We start from the raw sequence: 21,515 nt of genomic DNA, 5'->3' as shown, positions 1-21,515 counted from the left end.
CAGAGGACACAGCCCTGCTGGGGTAATGAGATGAAGCCTTCTGAAGGTGGCTACTGAGCAGACATTACCAATGCCATCATGCCCACAGTCATCTTGACCTCTGATGAGGCACTGGAGCCACCTGAACTCTATCAAAGGTTTCAAGATATTTCAAAGATTTTTTTCTACATGGGAATTCCATTCGGAAAGAGATACCAAGTTGCAACTAGCTTCTTTTCTTTTCCACTGAAGGCTGATCTTCCCAAAGTGGCCAACTTTTCCTAGTTCTTCAAGATTTTTGGTGTAAAGTCTATGTTGGCAGTTGTTCACATGGCAAAATATACTTCCTGTACATATTAACCTTTTCTAGATTCTATTTTTTAATAATTACTAATATATTCAAGGCTTTAATTCCTTCTTAAGAACTGTTAAAATGTATTTTTTATTGTTGGTTTAAAAAAAGTACAGTATCTAAGCCATTTAAAATCTGTTATGTCTTCCATCTTTCTAGCATATTTTTCCCATGGAGGTATTAAAGACAATTTCTATCACCCATAACTTTTTAAGCAATGTGAGCTGTAGTTTCTCATGAATTTATTTTTTTTCTCTTGCAAAGGTCCCTCTGTCAGATCTGCCAAGGTGGCAGGGGATGACTGCAGGGCCCTTACCTCAGTCTTTGTCCATGTGCTTTACCTCAAAAGGAGGTAATAACAATGTATGAGCGTTTTAGTTTCCCAATTCCCACCTTTTGCCTTCATCTTTGCAAGTAAGTTCATCACTGTCAGCATACAGAGCAAGACAGATTTGGTAACCAGCTTCAAAGGACCAATCTTTCCTTAACAGAAAAAGACCAGACTGTATAGGAACCTGCTGTGCAATGGAACATCAGCTTCATTTTTACATTCAATAACTTAGACTATCAGAGCTCCCCAGTGTTGGGCCTCCCCAAGCCCAGAGCCACTCTGAGCTTTCTTTCAGTGGTGCTCTTACAATCTTGCATTGTCTGACCTGCCTCCTTGCTTCATTTTTATGGCACTTCCCTCTCTTCCTCCTCAATTTTGCCTTCCACAGGCTTCTGTGCTCGCTCCTGCTCTTTCAAGTGACTGACTGAAAAGAAGTGAGCCAGTATTAATCTAGTAAAGTGAACCTTCTCTGTTCTTAAAGCTGCTGAGAGGATCTTGAGGAAACAGCCTGAGGTAGGAACAGTAAGGACAGCAAAGGTCACAACTCTTCTGACTCTTGTCTGCAAGGTGAATATTACCATTTCACACATGCTACAGTGCTAAAATGCATCAAGGAGCTGGATAAGGGGTACATATCTGTATCTATTTTTCCCCTTATATCAACTCTGTCACATTAATGACATCAGATTAAGTCTTTGCTGGCCACTGGGTTTCAACAGTTTCATCTGCTTACTGCTTAACCACCATTTTGTAAGTTGTGCCTGAAGTACTTGGGAACCCCATGTAACCTCTGACTCAAGATTAACCAGGTTAAAGCACATCTAGCATCTGAGCAGGGATGCTTTTAGTATGGCACTGATATATGTGAAGGAATAAAGACTGGACCCAACAAAGTAATTTGCTTCTCTCTGAAAACATTAGGAGGCTAAGAGCAAAACGGACCCATTGCTTCTAGCTTGAAAACTAGACTACAGCATATATTTAAACCCATTAGTATGTGCAGAGGGATGGGAATATTTGGGCATGATTAACAGGGCTTTCAGCTGATGAGTCACATGTCAGAACTGACTGAAAATCTAGGGGGACTTTTGGGACCAATGACAAGCAGTTTAGCCTGCAGCGACTGACAGCCTCTTAGGAGTTTGCTGCTGAATGCTCAGGCTCTCAGAACTTGGACATGATTGCTACAGGCACTAAGGAAGAGGCATTTTCAAGAGAATGAGAAGTTCTGTAGTTTGAAAGTGGGTTTCCAGGGAAAAGTAGGTCTCTTAAGAAGAGAAATCAGAGAGAAGGAAAAAAACCAAAAGTCCCTGAGGACAGAGGAAAAGTTCTGACAGCACAGATATGCTGTCTTTGCAAATCTTACTCTGGCTTCAGGGGGGACAGTGTTGAGCTGATGCTTCTCATCTTAGGCTTAGAATGGATGAAAATGCCATTCAGCTCTGAGATTCCTGCAGGATTCTCACGGCAAGTTTATCCAATAGAAAAATAAGACTTGTAGTTTGATTCAACAGAACTTCTAAGCATACGACGAGTTTTTTCATCTACCTTTTACTTAGGTAAGTCATGGACTGGTCAAAAACATATGTCCCTTCACATCCTAAGATGAATAAGGTTATGTTTATTTGGTATTGAGTGAAATTAAAAAAAGAAAGATGGACCAGGAGTCACTCACCTGTAATCCACAATTGCTGTCTGATTCTGGTCTAGATTGTGCACTAGTTCACCATTGTGGACTCAGTTCAGTGGGATGCTTTGTTGGTAAGAGAAGAAGTGCTAGTGCTAGAAGTGCTAATTACCTGCGTAATTATAAGCAGAAAAATCCTCCATATCCAAGTGGGGCCTGGCTGTCTTTTAATAGGTGAGCAGATGGCCTGGTGCATGAAGGAAGAGAGACAGAAAAAAATCCAGAATGGTGGTGGGGAGGCAATTTAAACCTTTTGTTTTGTTTTGTTTTTTGTAGAAGAATATCATTGGCTATTGCTACTGATCCCAAGCACCACAGTGGTTTTGGCAGGTAGACAACTGTCTACTCCATTGTACAGGTGAGGGTTTAGATGTCTATTTTTTACTTTCTTGTAGCAGCAAGACATAAGAGTCTATCAAGATCCTGTATATCCTATACAACCAGTGGATGTCTGTGATATTCTAAAGTTGGTCCATTATCCTTGATGCCATCTGCAGTATTTATTGGGTGTCATGGTATTTCTGTTGGTCTCATTCTAGGCTCAACTTTTGCTGTGAGTGAATTTAGCCTTTTAGCCTGAACAGTCACAGAATCACAGAATAGTCCGAGTTGGAAGGGACCCAGTAGCATCATCATGTTGCCAGCAAAGCTGGCTGGTAGCTGTGCTGCAGCAGAGATTTCCCTAGAGCAGTACCCTACCTGAAGAGCATTCTGGCCATGCTTTCAGAGGCACACCTGCATCAGGGCTTTCCAGAAGGCTGCCACAGAAATCTTTATGTTTCCATCCTTATCAATATTCCTAAAAAAGTTCTCAGAGTTGTTGGTTGTGCTGTTTCAAAGAGTTCTATTGGAAGCAGAGATAAAACACAGGCATGACCATGAAACAGCCACTGATACCTGCCTCCAGCTCTCCTCTCATTCTTCCATCTGTCCTGCTTTTATTCAGCCCATCACTGAGAGATATGAGTTCTTGACTCCTTGTGCAGTCAGCCTTTTGTCAGAACAAAGACCTTTTGTTCAGGTTAATTCCATTCTTCTCAGTTATATCTCCTTCTCCCTCTGCCTTGAAACAAGACTCAGTAGTAAACCTGACTTTCTTTTTCTTACAATTGCATATGGTTATTTGGTCCTCATCCCAGCAGCCACTGCTTGGCTAGGCTGTTTAATCCAGACAGTTCTGTCCCCCAGATCTCTGATCACTTTAGTTACTCTTTGAATTTTGCTTCTGTTTGAATGAGGATACGCTGAATACCATAATGGCTATTAAAAACTGCAAAGCGTGGTAGTACAAGTGTCACTAGCTGTGAAGCACAGCAGCATTGTTTGATGCGAGCTAACAGCCCAAGCCTTTGCTTAAGTTCATCTGAAACCTTATCCACAGCTAAGTCTCACCCAATTAAGCTGAAAATCTGCACAGCAGTTAAGAAACACAGTGGAGCTGGTAGTGCAAAAGTGTTATTTAGCTCAGCAATGCTCAAGTTCTTGCGTTGGCTTCCAGCAAGGAGGACAGCACCATCTGCTGCTATCCATGGAAACTGCAGACCTAGAAAAGCTGAGTAATGTCTATTTCAGACAGTAAATACTGTATCCTTTGCAATACCATGTCCTACCTTTATGAAGCACTTTAATTTTGATGCTAAAGCAAAGCTGTCAGTGAAAGGTTCTATGACAGTCACCTATTGGGATGGGCTTGTGATGAGGATGGACATTCATTTGGATCAGACCTGAAATCAATCAGTTTGTTTTACACAGTGAGCAAATACCTATTCACATTCCATTTTTTCTCCTCAGTGCTCTAAGATCCCGAGGTAGCAGCTTCTCCAGAAGATCAAAGGCTTTGCTTAGTCAGTCTGTGTGTACTGAGATGTGTGAACATTGTGACTCTATTTGTGCATTTACTTTTCTGAAGGAACTTGGCTGAATTTCTCACTTGGAAGAAAACTTACCCCTTTGAACCTCCATCCCTCCAAGTGTCTGGAGCATATGTACTGTGTACAGGGAGCTAAGGACACAAATTCAGTAGCTCACCTGAATCACTTCCATGGGATTTGGATGCTGTTGGGGATCTTGCTGATACAGCCTTTGACCTCACTGTAGATGACATCTAATTCAGGATGCATTTAACATGCCAAATCCCACAACTTGGTAAAAGTTCAACTCATTGTGGTACAGAGGGCAAAGAAAGTGCAGTCAGTGTGGATGCCCAGAGAACAACAAAGCCTTTCTTGTGTTCTTAAATACATTAGCCATTCTCTCCTAAGGTTGGTGCCTTCTGCTATCTCTGCTCTTCATTTTCAGGAAACCCCTGGAGACCAAACCATAAATAAGTGTTCATCATTCTCTTTTTCCATGTCTGAGATAGAAAGAGATCTACTAATTTGTATAGAAATTAGCTTAATGCAAGGTAGGTGTTCATTAGTAAATGTCTACACTAAAGATCTCTTATTTTTGGCGTTTCAAGTGATTCATGTTCATCCCTGAGACAGTTCCAGATGGGTCTCCTCTCCGTTCTGTTAGGACTTGCAGACTGCAAGTTGAACAGTTAATGGCCACATTGTGCCACAGAGTTCTGAAAAAATTAAAAATAAAAATCACCCAAGACCTTAAAGGATTAATATCTCCAGAAATGGAGCTTTATAGCCCAGACAAGAAAGATGATCCTCTCTGGGAAGGGGCTGGGTGTCTCCGGATGAAAAGAACTTCTGGCAAAGCTCTGCTTCATTGTGTAACCCTAAGAAGAAGTTCCAGTCAGCAGAAGAAGGCCCAACATTTGTTTTTTCCTAAGAATTTCAAACAGGGTAGTGACAGCTCAGCATTTCAGAGTTCATGTTTTATGTTTTAACATTTACTGAATGGGCAGCAGCACAGTGTCTTGATTCAGGGGTTTGGAATATTAGAAAGTAAGCTATCAATGCGAATATTAGTGATGTCACTGTAAATTATTCTTCTAAATTTAAATTATGACAAATTTTACTTTGCCTTGATTGATCTCTGAAAGATGTGACTATGATTTTGTTCATACCCACGATGACAGGGGAATTGTTCATGTATTATGTTAGTTATATACTTAACTGTTGAAAGTTTCAAGGCAGCTCAGGAAATTCATGAAAGCTTTTGTTTCTGTCATTGTTAGAGGTTCAAGCACTGTATTTTTCCCTAAAGTTTATTTATAAAGTTTATCAATGCATTCTTACAGCTTTTTTTTTGAAACTTAAGATCCACTGTTCTGTAGATCCATCTAGAAGCTTATCATCTACTGTGCAGGGAGCTCTTGGCTGTTACTACTCAAGCCCAGTCTTGAACTAGTCTGGGTCCAGCTGGGTTTATTAACTTTCATTCAGCACCAAGGGTCTGATGGATGCAGAGTGGCTCTCTGGAGAAGCCATTCAGACATCCTTGCACTATGGACAGTAGCAGAGTGACCTAGTCCTGGGAATGCAGCACAGGAAAGCTTGACCTGGCTTTAAGGCTGCTGGCTTTCCCCAGGGTTGCCAGCCTGGTTTGACCCCCTGGCAAAGCTGGGGGACTGCCAGTGCAGCCTCAGGAGCAGCATAGCCAAAGCACCATGTCTGGCCTAACAAACTGTGCTGAGGTCGGGCAGCACCTGGAGGGAGCCAGCTTGGGCATTTCTGCATGTTTGACATAGTCAGTCCAGTCCAGAAAAACAACATGCAAGCAGCTGAAAGGCAACAGTAATTTCTTTTGTACCGTGATGCTGAAGATGAGCCTGTGCTGGCTACTTTGATTCATGATTTGTGAAAGTGTTTGATTGCCAGTATCTGCAAGTTGGAATCCTATAAAGAGTAGATTGTAAAAAGAATGTGGGGAACAGTAATGCTTAGAAATGTTGTCAGAAGGAATAAGCTGTTGCTAAAAATGTGCCTTTCTGTTGCTTCACCATTGCTAGTACTGTCAAACCCATGTAAAGGTTTCTAGATATGATCCATATTCCAAATTCCTCTTATAGACACACTAATTATTCATTCTTTAAAAGTGGAGATAAGCATGCATCACTGAGAAAAGGGGCAAAAGAGGCTTTTGTTTATGTCTTTCCTTAAGTTTCCTATTAAGGATTAACACCTTTACCAATTTCTCAAAGATTTAAGACAATATAAGGTCTTTGGCACTGTATATTTACAATTACTCAGAACTGAAATGCAAGACTTCCTACATCACGGGTGGAATGAAATCTGTCAGACAGATGAGATGATTATCTACAAGCATTTGATTCGGATACAGAAATGTCATTGTAAATTTATGCCATTGACCATTTATCTTGTGAAATGCCAGGTAATTTAGACTTTTTCAAGGGTGAGGTGAAGAGAACAATTATTAACCCTAAAAAGCAGATTCATAGTGAGATTTAGGTTGAAGATTAACTCCTTGCCTTGAAGTTTCTGAAGTGTTTCCTATTAAATAAATGCATTTCAATAATCTCTTTTAATGTCTTAGAATTTAGCTAAAATTTATTATTCTTTCCAATTTTATTAATTGTTTAGGTTATTAGTAATAAAACTAGCAGGACCACATCTACTGTAATGCAGTTCTTTACACCCATACAGCCTGTTTTAGTTTTCCTTTGAAGAATGAGGCCTGACTCCTTGCAGACTTGGAAAATAATTCTCTTTGATCTTAATTTATGCAGGAAAAAATCTTCACACTAGGGGAATGCCTGTTCTTCAGATGATCTCTGCTGAAAGTACTTGATACTCTCAGGAAAGACTATGGATGAATATTATTTATTCTGCTTATTTTTAGTTTCTTTATTTAATATAGTAACTAAGAAACACATGCAGATGTAACTTAGATACAACCCATTACATGAGTATCCAAAACTGCCCATAAGCTTTATTTTTAGCTTATTTCAAGTGTGAACATAATATTTACGTTCCAAGTCCCAAATGTAATTTTTGTGAAAATGCTCTTTCATCATCGTGCTCCCAAACGTGGATGGAGGGCCCTGAGGCCCCTAACACCTTCTGTAACTGCTCCCATGAAGAACCAGTGGATGGATGGGAAGGCCAGGATTGGATTAATATATACCCAGGTCTCTCCCCAAGTTTGATCTTCAATGCAACCCCTGCTCTTACTCAGGAGCTTAGGAACATTTCTCAGTCTCCAATGTCAGAAGCAATAGAGGCAGCGCATGAGGTAACAACAGTATGTGTCATGCTCCCACCTTGCTACAGAGTATACTAAGATTTGGTCTCTTTGGTTTCTTTTTCCTTTCTACCAGCCCTTTAATGTTTGATTTGGATTTTTTTTTTAACAGAACTGCCTTGCTTTCAATGCCCTGAAGCATCCATCTTCTATTCCTCAGACATACTGACAGAATATCAAAGTACTTCACAGTATCTAGCATCTTAGGTTACCCTGGAGAAAGACAGCTCAGGGGATGAACAGAATTTGTCCTCCAGTGGTAATTCACTCCTTGTTCTAGTTCTGCTGTTACAAAATGGAAGGGAGTGAAATGTGGTAAAATACAAGCACCTCTCCAGAGCTAGACCAAAGCCAAATTCTTCATGGCTCCTGGAAGGGTTGTCAAGTACTAACTTTTTTTTATTAATGACTATGCAATAAATGAAACAAACAGCAAGTGGCAAAACAGTCTTGGAAAGGGGCAGCTCTGTGATCCACCCACTTCCTAAAAATGCATAGTGTATGGTCCTGGAGTCTTGAATTTGGAGGGAGATCTGTTTTTTCTGATGGTTGTGACTAGTGCAGTGGCATCTTCTGTGGTCAGGAGATTACTGGCCATCTGTAAAAGAAGAGACCTAGATCCAGATATGGTGAGAATGAGGATGTCATGTCTAGCAGAAGGCCTACTGTAACCTCAAGGATGACCCTTTTTTCCCATTCTTCAGCAGGCACGTGGAAAAACTGCGGTCCCTTTCAATGGGCTTGTCTGTTATCTCACCATATCTTGTCTCTGTCCCACAGAGGTCTGCAAGCTTCCAAGTGGAGTTACCTTCTCAGTTTCTCTCTGCCTCTTAGTGTGAAATTCCACGTATCTGGTCCCTTACATCTGTCATACAGAAGGATGTGATGTGGATCATATTCAGTCATGTGACGGGGAAAGGCTGATGCAGTGGGCTGCATTTGAATGTGTACTTGCTAGTAAGGCTTCTCTGGCTGGGGTTGTGCCCCTCGGGACATTTCCCATTCTCTTGGCTCCTCTTCGCAGCACAGCAGATCAGAGCCCAGGCTGGTCCTCTACTTTCAGCCTGCTACCAAGTCTGGCTGTCTGGCGTTAGAGGGTTGGCATTGCCATGTGCCTCTCTTAGTGCATGAACATCATCTCTCCCCCTCCTTGGACCTCATGTGCAGTCCCCATTCCCATGATTAGAAAGAAAGTTTCTTTGTTAGCCTGGGCAAGCAGAAGACATGTCCTCGTTTAGGTCCTTCGTGCTATCAGCTCCTAAGACAATGTGAGTGGCTACAGAGAGAGAGGAATGCCTCTGGGTGAGCTAGTGACTTTACCTCAAGCCAGGTTAAGAACAAGGCATGCAGACACATTTATTTACATAATCTGAAATAGCAGTCCCAAAGACTGGTATGGTTGCAGTGATTTACAAAGACAGAGGGGTCCAGAGACAGGCCTACATTAATAGCTTTAAAGATGCCCCTCAACCACCATAGTGTCATTTGCAGGCTTTCAGGATGGTGATGTTAGATCTAGCTGAGAATGCAGCTTGCAAGCAAGCTGACTTTTCTGAGCTGAATTCCTAGAGTCTGGTCTTGGATTAAGAAGATGCATTAGCTCTCAATCCTTATCTCTGGAGGCATTTTCGCTGGTGATTCAGTTTTGCCCTTTCAGGGATTATTGATCCCTATCTTACTAGAAGACAGTTTTGGCTTTCTTTTTCCAGGACTTGGTAATACTCCTCTATTTTAGGTAGTGCTGTGGCATTGCCCTGTTTTGGCAATGACAGTTTATCCTGTGCTTGAATAAATTCTTAGCAAATCATTTACATTGTGAAGGAGGAAGGTAGAGAGAGGGAGGATTTCTTTTATAAATAGACACTGTCTGTTTTTCTCACTATGAAAAATGGCCAGATTCTCCTTGTCACATCTAAAATATTAAGACTCACCCTGCTTATGTTTGATTAGCAGAGGAGAGGAATTCAGCTTCATCTGATAGCTTTGCCCAGCTGTACATGTGCCAATGCCAATTCACATGCATCACACACCTCAAGGTGTAAGCTCTACTTAGAGCAGGGTATGTGTGAATTCATTTGTGTCTGCTGTGACACTGGGAGAGATAGGACTTGCTGCCAACACTTGCTTCGCATTCTCAGAGAGAATTTCTCATCCAAATTTTCCATGTATGGAAGGTTGGATGGAGGCAGATGGTGAATTTAGCTGACTTAAAAATATTCCTTTAAGAAACAAAACAGAAAGAAACAGATTCTGCAGTAATCTCTGCTGCTCCTGCTTCAAGTGAGCTGGAAGGAGAGAAGAGACGTAAAACCTTGAATTTTGGAGAGGCATTTTTTTGGACTAGGAAGATCAAAAGTTTTAGTACTGATCTCTGTGTTGCCTGCAGGCTTTTTCAAGGCAGGGGCATGTTGACTTGCACTTGCTTCAGTTTTAATTGTTCCATATTTTAAAAATATAGAGTTTTATTAGAAAGAGATAACATATCAGTGGAAATACTGAACTAGGAGAAGGAAGGCATTAATGAAACAGAAGGCATTATGTTACTGAGATGCTCAAGGAACACTGGATGCTCACAGCACATGCTTATGGCCATTATGGTAGCATGTGTGTTGAACATACTGAGGGAAGAAGGACATTCAGATATTCATGCCAGTCTTTCACAGTGTAGTAACAGCACCTGAGATTATTGAAATACTAGTTGTTTTGTTTGTTTTTCCTCTGAAGGACTACTAGCACACTTGGGTTCTCACTTTGTCTGAATAGGCAGATTAGGCAGCTTAGTTTTGTTCCTTCCCTAGTCTGTGCCTTCCTAGTCTTGCTTCTTACTGTGCAATGGCTAAAACCATTAGGTTTGGGCTACTTAAGAAAAACTGGAACAGCTCCTGAACTTTGCAATCCAAAGCTTAAAACAAACAACAGTTCTGATCCTGTGAAATTTTAGTAGAGTGCAATTTTCTGCTTTATATGCACTGGGGTTCTTCTCTTTCAGCCTCCTCCTCTCTGACAGACTGCTCTGTTACTGTGGTTTCTCATGCTGCATGTGTGTTCCCATACATGATTCACAGCTGCTAGAGTCACCTACGATGAGGGTGAGCCTATGAGCCAGCTAGAAAGCTCTGGATCTGGGCGCCCTGTTTTTTGTACTACCTACCAGGTCATGGGGCACTTTTGCTAGAGAAGGAAATACATGTTCACTGTGCTGACACTATCCAGCTCCCCAGTGCCTGTACTCCTGTGTCCTGGCTTTTGGCCACAACAAAGTTAATTTTTTTGCAGTAGCCATGAGGGGGCAGAGCCTGGACCCACGTGGGCATGCGCTCAATTTCCCACAGTTAGAAGCTTTCAAAAGAAACAGACGACAAGACATGTTCGCAGAAAGGGTGGCCGAGCCAAAAGAGGCGGGGCCTTCCTTGATCTTCTCTTTTATGTGGAGAAGGGGAAAGGGGAGGACTGGGGGCGGACCCGAGGTGACCGGCCAATCAGACACTGCTAAAAGAGTTTGAGTTACATTTGGTTTTGCCCGAGCTTAGAACAAAGGGGTTCACAGCACATGGCAGAGGCAAGTGTCTTTGGGAGGGGAAGCTCAGAACAGGCAGCAAAAGGCACGTCTAGGTTTTTATTCTCACCACCTCATGTCACTGCCAGGGGTGGAAGTACAGGACTCTCACGTCCCAGAGGAAGGTGGGCGTGACTTGCAGGCCAGGAAAAGCAGGGGCCCAGAGAGTCCATCATTCTGTGTCTTGAGGTCGTGCTATGTTGAGTCAGTTGGTGAGCATTCTTTGCATGTAAATCATCCTCTTCTTGTATAATTTTGTTATTAATATTGTTGCTGTTACTGTTCATTTTCTTATCTCATTGCTGTTTCCAGTAAATAGTTCCTATCTCAACCCATAATCTCTGCTTTTTTCTTTCTCAGTGAAGAGGCTGTGGTTTTTGTCATGGTCATAGAGAAAAGTGGTGGAGTTTCTAGCACTATTTAATTCCATACCACCCACATCATGGCAGGGGTGTGGGTTCAGCAACAGGCAGCTGGAGCTGGAAGTGGAAGGGTCACCATCTTTTGCTGGGCTTGGGCTCAGGGGTCAGCCTGGTGGAGCTAGCCTCTCTCTGCCACCAGTGGTGCCTTTCCCCTTTCTCTGAGCTGAAGTTTTTTTGGTTTGGTTCTGTAGGTTAGAGCTGGTGAACCTGAGATGCTGCTCTGAGAAAAGGAAAAAAAAAAGAAAAAAGGGAGAGAGCAGTGGCCACGTGGAGTGGAGCCCAGCTGAGCCATGTGGACCCCAAGCTGCAGCCACAATAACTGCAGCTGGAGCTGCAGCCATAGCCCAAGCTGCAGCCAGAGCATTCCAGTCCTGCTCCCACAAGGTCAGGCCCAGGAAAAGAGTCCCCAGCCTGTTTCAGAACCCTCTCAGGTCCCACCAGCTTTTGTCTTGTCCCTGTTTTTCTGTTGTTTTTCAGGCTGGTTAACTGGAAAGTTAACCATGCCGGGCACTGTCTTTGCAAAGTGTCTTTCTTTATTTGGTGGGTAAAATACTCTCTCTTTTATATACTCTTTTATTAATGTTGTTGTGGTTATTACTATTTTTCAATAAATAGTGGTTGTATCTTGTAGCCTCTCCTAGTGTTTTCTCCATTATTAGAAGGAAGCAGGTTAAAGAATTTAATTTTCACACTGTATTTTAAACTAGAACATTTTTTGTGCTGTTCCTAAACCATGACATCCTGGCTTTGCAAAAGTAGTAAGTTACTGAGCTTCTGTCCCAGGAGCTGTCCGCCTTTCTCAGAGAACTCCTTGTGGCTGAGGTTCAGCTCCTTCCTTTGGTAATTGCCCTACAGAGAGACAAGTGTGCAGAGGGAATGTGATCTTCCAGCCAGCTGCAGCCAGATGCCATACCAAGGTTCCGAAGTGAGGATGAAAAAGAGGGATATCAGACACACTGAAATTTTCAGTGCATGGGACATCAGCAGCCCAGAGATTGTGGCACTGTGTGTCCTCAAACAGGCATAGAACATCACAGTGATAATCTTCCTGAAACAGCAAAAGCACTAGGACTTTGTGTTACGCAAACTTCTCTCATACAGCTCATGTCTTGCCTGCAACACATCTTGCAATTCTGTTCTTGTCTCTGTTCCACTCCCACCATTGTCCCTTGACCAAGAGCTCTTGCTTCAGGGCAGCTTCTGAAAGTACCAAATGATTAAGAGACTTTGAGACAGGAACTATCCAGAGAAGTCAAGCCTCTCCAGTAAAAATATTTACTGGAGAATTGCAAACTTTTATGAAGTTGTGTTCTCTTACACAGTTCTGAAGGTTTGTTTCTCAGCCAGACACACACAGCTGTCCTGAAAAAATGTTGGTGTAGTTCATACAGCACTGTGTCCTCTCAGCCTCTCTTATTTCTGAACTAAGCACTTAGCAGAATTATGCCAGGAAATAATGTGGGCATTGCCAAGTGAAATCATGCCAAGTGAGGGCTGCAAATGACCTTGGATTTCAGGTAACTCACTATTAATGCCTCAGCAAAGTATGGTGCAGTCTCTTCTCCAAAGTTGTTTCCTGGGGAAGAAAAGTATGTTAACAATGCACTGATCTCTCTCTTGGTGCTGTGCTGGGGTCTGCACAAAGCTGTGCTTTTAGGTAGAACCTCCGGTCCATCACAGTCCTTATCTGGCTGCAAGAAGTTGTGGTAGGTTGACCTTGGTTGTACACCAGGTGCACACCAAGCCTGTCACTCCCCTCCTCAGCAGAACAGGGGAGAAAATAACATAGAAAAAGCCCTTTTGAGTCAAGAGAAAGTTTAATAAGGCAAAAGAAAAGGTCACACACTAGAGCAAAGGAAAAGAAAATATTTATTCTCTATTTCCCATTACCAGATGATGTCCAGCCACTTCCCAGAAAGTCGGGCTTCCATACACGGTGTTGTATAGTGGTGTATACACATAGTGGACCAGAAGACAAACATTGTAACAACAAATGTGCTGCCGCTTCCCATCGTCCTTTCCCTCTACCCACAGCTTTTCTAGTAGCTTTTATTGCTGAGGAGATGTATGGTATGGAATATCCCTTTGGTCAGGTTGGATCAGCTGTCCTGGCTATGTTCCATCCCAAGATCTTGCCCACCATTGCCTAATGGTGACGGGCAATATTGGAGAGACAGTGCTTGATGATTTGGGAGCCAAAACTTTGCTGTGTTTGTCAACACCTTTCTATCTACCAATACAAATCACAGGACTATGAGGGCTGCCATAGGGAAAATTAATTCCATCTCAGCCAGACCCAATAGGGAAGTTAGTAACTATTCTACTTTGCTCCATGGAGTGGAATTACCCAAAGATGTGGGAGATGCTCCAGAAATTAGCTAAGTTTCTCTTGAAGGACTGGTTTTCAGACATGCTGGAAATTGAGCAGGCCAAATATTTAATCACATCACTTTAAGTCTAGATTTCCACTGTTACTCTGGGTTCCCATCAGAGACATAGCTGAGAGATTGATTTTGCTCATGGTCTGAGTAATATTTTCAGGGTGAGAGGCTGAAATGAAACACGTTACTTATCTTCTACTGCCATCAGTGTTTGTGTGCATACAGCCCCCCAAGAGCTGAAAAACATTGAGGTAGGACACATTATCCAAAAGCAAACTGGCAATGGTTTCAGCTCCTGATATGTCTAGGTGCTCATTAGAGATGTTTTGGAAGAAAAGAAGGGAGTATAAGAAGGATGAGTCCAAAGAATGTACTGGTTTTACTGTCTTCTTAATGCCCAAGATACCAAGGGAATAATGCAAGATGAGCAATATGAGAAATGTTATCCAGACAGTAATTAATGTGTAGGTTATAGGTGTATTTAACCCTGTATCCTTCCTAACACAAATAAAGCCCTAGAGACATCAGTTTCACATAGATCTTTGTCTTCAGTAAACAAAGAGGCCTTTGGCCAAGAATCTTTTCTTTCAGATCCCATGGCCTATCAAAATGCTTTTTGTATATCCCAATTTCAAATTGAAGGAACATTTGCACCAGTTCATATCTGAACATTTTGCATTATTCCCTTAATCTGGTTAGAAAAGTTTCTCCATGTCATATTGGAGAATGGAATTTCCTGACCAAAACATGTTTTCTGTTGGCTAAGCATAAACTGGGATGACCTAGTTGTGGTAATTACTGTCACATCTGCTAATGAAGATAACAGTTCCAGAGTCACCAGACCGCCACTATATGCACACTTCTGCTTTTCAGAAGCTTGTACATTTTAAAAGTTGTGCAGCAGAAAATATCATGACTTTCAGAATGTGAATGTTTTTGCCTGGGAACAACAGTTATTTGGTTAAAATTGGTTTTCTTTCAGATGCTTGAACTTGATGAGCAATAATTTTGACTGCAAACAATGTCAGATTGTGTACTAGTTCTTGAAGGGATGATTCTCTCACATCTCTGCTATGCACATGGCTCCTTCTACCAAAATGCAGTTGTCTTCCAATTCTAATTGTGTAATGGTTGTGGTGGACTGGTATGGGAGTGTGTCTTGTTTGGTTCAGTCCGGGTCTCCCCTTTGGGTTTCGTGTTACTGTACCATCCCAGTTTATACCCTCCTGGTTTCGTGTTCATAACCCTGCTTTCTCTATTTGTCTCCTCCCAGACCCCTGCCAATCGCTCTGGCACCCCTCCCAAGCTTCTAGAAAGTTCTGGCGGGGGCGTCGAGTGATTGGTCTTGGGGGGAGGATCCCTCCCTTCCTTTCCCAAGATAGGTTCCCTTGTGTGTCCCTCATCCCGCAGACCCATCCTTCTCCTTCCCTGATTCGATGCCGTTGTCATCCCTCCCCTGTCGCCATCCCCCCATAAAACCCCTGGCAGGCGCGTTCAGGGTTGCTCATTGCTGGACACCCCCGGGAGGCGAGGTCCCCTGTTCGGAGACACAATAAACCTTCCAGATTTCATCCACAATTGAGCCTGCCTCCTTCTTCCACCACCTGCCTCTATTGCCGCGGTCCTGTGGAAGGACCCACGAGCCAGACCTCTGGTCTCCCGGATTCCGGAGGCTGGCCCCCGCAGCCTGCTGCGTCCAGAGCTGACCGGGCAAAGTGGGAACTGCTCCAAAAAGGACACAGAGGCAGACTGGGAAGACAGAAAGGTAAACAGAGACATACAAAAAATTACTGCAAAATTAACAAGGAGGATAGTTTCCTTAGTTCAATGTTCAGACACTGGCTATTTCCTCCAAACTTCAGGAAGCATTTCAGGTCTTGAGCAGGCCAGTGATCAGGGGATGTGACAGAGCCATGGCACTGGGAATTGGTATACAAAAGGGATGTTTTCCTGGACTGATTTTGACTGGGTTGGACTTTCTGTTGCTTTGTGCCAGCCTGGAGACCCAGGATCAGCTCTGAGCTTCAATTCAGGCATCTTGGGCCTGTCCATTGGTGAATGTAGCACCTTCCTATGCAGAACCCAGAGTGGGATATGAGTCCCTTCAGTCCTATCTGTGGCCCTGTAGGGGTTAGAAGCACTGAGGGCTTGTGTCCCATGGAAGAGCATCAGTTGCTTTTGGGGGTAACTCCATGAAAGGACATCAGTTGCCACACAAAACTTTCATGTGCAGAGGATGAGAAACATTAGGGATGCTCAGAGTTCCTATGTTTTTTTCTACCACACTATACTCCTTGATGACTTTCAGGCCTGGGAGAGGCCTCAAATTCCTGTTATTCTTGAAAACACTGCCCCCATTGTTACTGGCTACTCACCACCATAGCACTAACAATGTCTTTGATACCTTTATGTCCTAGATCATGGTGGTTCTGATTTATGTAAGGCTTGGCCAAATTTTGAATAAAGTGTGAGACAGTGTACTAGTTTGAAAGCAAACCAGTGAAAGACTCAAAATCAGAACTACAATTTAATAGGAAAATTAAAAATAAATGCAGTAGTACAGAAGCACTGACAGTCAGAATACAACCTGACACCCTGTCTGGCAGGGTGGCGGTACCAGTCCGATTAGGTGGTGGCTGCAGTCCTCCTGAAGTGATAGATGTGGTTCTGTTGAAGGGGTGATCCTGTAGAAGGGTCTGGTCTTCCTCTAAGGCCCCAGTAGTGGTTATGTAGCTCTTCTCCTCTGGGAACCCAGTAGGTAAGGGCCGAGTGTGGTGTCCCAAACCTCAGATTATACCCAGGCAGGAATGCTTGGTTCCCCCCTCTGGGCGGAGCATCTCACATTGGGATAATGTAATTTTATGAGTCATGCAGTGAGGGTGGATGGCCCATTAACAGAAGATACCCCCCAGAGGGAGTTATCAGGGATGTGTCATGGAAGAGATAAAGAACACTGCCCCACCTGGTTTTAACAGATGGTGATAGAATACATACTTCTGGTTACATCTTACATTGTAACCTGACAGACAAGGCACCATTTCCATCAGCCTGCATGCTTCCGAGTACATGGGCTCTGTGCCCATAATGTCTGTGAAGGCCTTCTCAGGCTCTGCAGAGAAAAAGTATATTGATGAGTGGTGCATTAAGTGTCCCCCCCCCTCTATTAAGTAAATTAAGCTACTTAATAAAATTAAGTAACACTATGCAACAGCAGTACAGTTTTACTCCTTATGCATTATCATCCCCTGGTTCTCCCCATCCCTTTATCCCAGACTTCCAGGAGTAAATGTGTCCTCCTTGCTTATCCATTTGACATCCTGTGACTTGCTGCAGCTTCTCACCAGTCTGCAATGTGATTGAACCTTTTTTGGTGTAATTGAGAACTTTTGACATCAGGCAAAAACTTGTTTTTTTTTTTTTTTTTTTTTTTTTATAATCTTAATTGAAGCATGCAGCTGATATTGCCAGCAGAGGTAGGGCAGCTCAGAACATTCTGGCTTACAACCAGCAGAAAGAATCCCAGCATTTTCATCTTGGCCATTGGGTGTTGTTGACACAGCTGCAGTGAGACATATCAGTGCAGCTGGAGGCTGTATTTCCACAAAAACCTGTCATTTGGAATTCCTTCATCAAACTCCATACTTAGAGCTCATATTTCTCCATGTTGTTATATGCATTCAGTGGTCTAACCTCAAGACAAATTCCCCTCTCAACAAAGCCATTTTCCAGTTCAGTCTGAAGCCTCTAACAAAATAGTCTTTGTTCTTGTGTTACTATGTTTTTTGATTTTCCTTCCATTTATAACAAGTTAGAAAGTTCTCTTCCTAAATTATGGATAAATCCTACTGTTACAAAAATGAGTGCAAGACTTGTTTAATCAGATGACTGACTTCACGAGGCAGAAAATAAGAGGAGAGCCACCAGAAAAGACTAGTACAGTTGTGGCAAACCCATGGTGTGCAGATCACAAGAGCTATGCAGTGTTTCACCAGGAGTGCACAAACAGGGCCACAGTCCCATCCCTGGTTTCAGCTAGCTGCTCCTCCTGCTCTATTAACAACTAGAGGAGACACTAAAGAACAAAGAAATAGTTCTGGTGCGTAGAAAGCAGTTGAAGAAAGATGTTTGACATCAAAGGGAGAGCTCTTAAAGGGAAATTCACATCCCCCTCCCCCACCTTTATCAATAGCCAGATTACATGTGGCTGTCAGAATTCTGGCAGGAATCATGTCCTTGGTCTCCTTTTTGGATACATACCAGTCGGTAAGTACAGCTCTGACTGTAAGGAAAGGCTAGTGAGGGCAGATGGTCAGAAATCATTCCATTTCAACCCCTAGGTCAGTGTCAGGAGCTTGCGTTGCCTTCTCTGCTGAGGCATCAGCCAGTGACACAGACTCCTGAGACTCACCCATTTTGGACATAATTCTGGTGTGCCGTGAAACACATTCAGTTTGTCAATGCAAACCTAGCAGAGATGTGACTCCCTGGATGTGATAGATCTTCCATTCCTCTCACTGAAGGCCCTCTTCAACATGCTGTGGATGTACTCCTACATCCCTGCTTCCTGCTCTGCAGTCCCTGCAACACTGTATGCATATGGTGCTGGCCCCAGTGTGGGGATGAGCTCCCTCTGGGAGTGATGGACAAAGCTCTCCTCAAGTTCTTCAGGCCATGTGCAGAGAACTCACAGTTCTCCCACATTAGGTTCTTGTTCCCTCACAAGCTGCCTTTGTCCCCTTTCTCAATTTCTCAGCCCACCAGGCAAAGCAATTTTTTTATCTTCATCCCATTTCCCCACAAATGTGCAAGCCAAACCGATATCAGCTGCTCCTACCTCTCTTGAACTGACTCACAATTCCCCAGGCATGGGGGCTGACCTTGTGATCAGACTCTGGGAATGCTTTCCAGTATACTCTTCTTGCATGGCAGAAGAAAAAGCATTTGAATGCTACCATGTATTGGGACTGAGTGTAAGTAGACTTACTGGAAGTGATACAGCTTCTCTTGCCCACAATTCCTAATTTATTTTATAGTTATAAAGAAAGAGAATTTGGAAAATTTCCTTTTACGGGGACTAAATGCATTAAAAAATAATGAAGTGTTATTTTGCCAAAATAATTTCTGGCTAATAGCATAATACATATTTTTTTTCTACTTTGAATCTTCCTTTTCATTCCCTGTCACTGCTTTTACTGCCTTCTTCCCTTACTCTCTATTTCCCTTTAGAGCTTCAGGCTATTAACCTGTAATTTTGTACCCTTCCTGGGTGTCACCTAGCATTGATGTGTGATGTGGAGCAGTTTTGCTGTTCATTCAGTTCTATGTGGGGGAAAGACTCACCAGCTGGCACCCACATCACCACATTTCAACCAGTTCTGCAGCTGCATCTCCTTTATTAAGACCCTTTCCTTCTGCCAGATTTTATTTGTCAAATGATGGGTTTACTTGCATTACTCCAGTGTGAGAAAGACAAAAGGAAGGATAAAAATAGGTCTAAATCCCATGTAAAGAACTCATGAGATGCGTCATGTGCCCAGTACATTAGTCAGTCCCACAGTATGTGGATTGAGCCTTCTGAGGTAGATTCAGAAGTGACTCCTGCACTTCATAAATTGCATTATGCACTATTTAAATACAGAAAAACAAGCATAGAGGAGTTGTCCCACATATGTCCATGCCGTACAGTAATTGCATTATTTAACAAATAATTGCATCTATAACAACAAAGGAAAATAAGAAATTAACTTGTAATGACTAAGTGACAGGCCAAAGGAGGTTTATAACTTTGAGAGAAACTGTTATGCTAAGCTAGGAAGTCAGGCCAAAGAGCTGTGAGCAGCCCTGGCACCTGACTCTGCTGTGTACAAGCAGAACCTGAGAGCAGCAGGTTCAGAAAACCCTGCTGCTCTCACGCCCTGCCTATCCTTCTGGGCAATGAAGAGCTCAAACAGGATCTGGTCTCAAAAGATGCTGAGCTCTGACATCTCTTATGGGCATTAGGGGCAGCTGGGTGGAGTGTCCTGGAAGCTGGTACTGGCAAGTCCTCTAGTGATTTTTTTTTTTTTTTTCCAAGCTGCTCCCAGATGGCAGCTCCCATCTCTGGCCACTGGTACCCTGGATCCCTGTTTGCCACCCTTCTTCTCCTTGCTGCCTGGCCTAGGGAGAGAAGCCTTCCCAGCTGGTGATCAGCCTGTTGCAGTCCCTCTTAGCTGCTGCTGATTTTTCTTTGGCCATTTCTGACAATTTCTGGAGTGAGTTTGCTAGTAAGTACACCCTGCACCTGGATCCTTCTCAGACTCATTCTGTGTGTCATCACCAGTGAGTCGCAGGTTCATTTGCTTTTTCTCTTCTGTAAATGAAGAGTTCACAGCCGCCTCCTAGATCTGTAAGTTTCTCACACCTACACAATAAAGGAACAGCTGCTTGGAATCAATTAAAACATCTCCAGGAGGAATGGTGCCACTTGTAAGACCTGGGTTCTTCTGGTACTGCTTATAAACAGCAGAATCCTATGTCTTGCTTGCAGGGGCTGTCCTGGTGTTGTGAGAAAGTCCTGCAGAGCCTGTGGTTGCCCTGTGATACCACATCACCCTTATGTGATCCCACCTGCACCTTCTGACTCCTAAGGGTGGCCTTCAGCGCTGGAAACCCCATCGGTCTGGGATCCAGTCAGCTCACAACAACTGAGAACAGCTATGATTTTGGCTGTGGACCTCCCACCCTCTCCCCCCAGCAGAGTCATGGCAGGCTGCTGTTAAGAGTTCTTGTCTCCTTTAAGTTCATATTCCAGTTTGTACAATTTCATGATAAAATCAGACTGTGGCAGTTACAGTCTTAAATGAGATGAGGACAAGAATGTATTCACCTTTTTAGTCTGGAACAGACTCAGACTTCCCTACTGCCAAATTCCCAGTATGTTCAGTAATAAAGTGTGGCTTGTAAACATGTCAGCACTTAATGGGGCCTTGAGTCAAGTACTCAGTCATCCCACCAACTACTGTTGGTGCCAAAAGTTGTTCAGTGCTTATTATTTTACATCTTTTTTACTGAGGACTTTGTGACTTTTCCTAAGGTACTAAAACCAAAACTGTAACAGAAGAAGCTTTCTGATAAAGGTTGAGCAGAACTAATTCATACACTTAGAAATACTTCCATTTCCCCAAGAATAGGACAATTTTAGTGGCTTTATTCCCCTAGGTTCTACATAGGCCTCTCAAATAGTCCAGTCATTAGAGAATGTGGAAGGGTTATATTTGGATAAAGAACAAAATGCCACAAAACCCAGGGAAAGGCTTGACCCTGAAGCAGATGACCATTGTCAGCTTTGATTTTATTGCCAAATTTGTAAATATTTTTCTAGTGTAGGCCAAACAACTGTGGCTACTTGGCCACAGTTGGTTGCTTGTTTGTAGCACCAGCTAACATTCCTCTCTGATTTCAGTCTGATTATTCTGATGTGGGTTGGGTCTGCAGATCTTTTCTTAGATCTTTCCTTTTAAGGAACAGGCTGGTTTTAAATGACCCAGTCATGAGCTCTTAATATTGCAGATCCTTCCTCTGGAGAACACCCTCCATTCTCTGACTAGAAACCAGTGATGGATTGCTTACTGCAACAGGAGACGGGTGATCACAGTCCAGTGCTTTGCC

At 43.0% G+C, this 21,515-nt stretch overlaps 1 protein-coding gene across 1 annotated transcript; it reads right to left on the bottom strand.

Annotated features, from left to right (window-relative positions):
* Positions 1 to 1,006: 1,006 nt before the first annotated feature.
* Positions 1,007 to 20,522, bottom strand: LRRC74A (leucine rich repeat containing 74A; the record flags this gene model as incomplete). Its single annotated transcript, XM_082283469.1, is given in 11 exon segments — positions 1,007 to 1,082; positions 2,338 to 2,398; positions 3,247 to 3,340; positions 4,378 to 4,409; positions 4,412 to 4,465; positions 12,255 to 12,336; positions 14,114 to 14,194; positions 14,906 to 14,931; positions 14,934 to 15,009; positions 16,244 to 16,348; positions 20,475 to 20,522. Coding segments are annotated over 11 exon segments (735 nt in total).
* Between the last annotated feature and the right edge of the window lie 993 nt (positions 20,523 to 21,515).

This window comes from Coloeus monedula, assembly GCF_965178545.1.
Source record: "Coloeus monedula genome assembly, chromosome: 6".
Lineage (NCBI taxonomy): Eukaryota > Metazoa > Chordata > Aves > Passeriformes > Corvidae > Coloeus > Coloeus monedula.
This window is presented reverse-complemented; position numbering and strand designations above follow the sequence as displayed.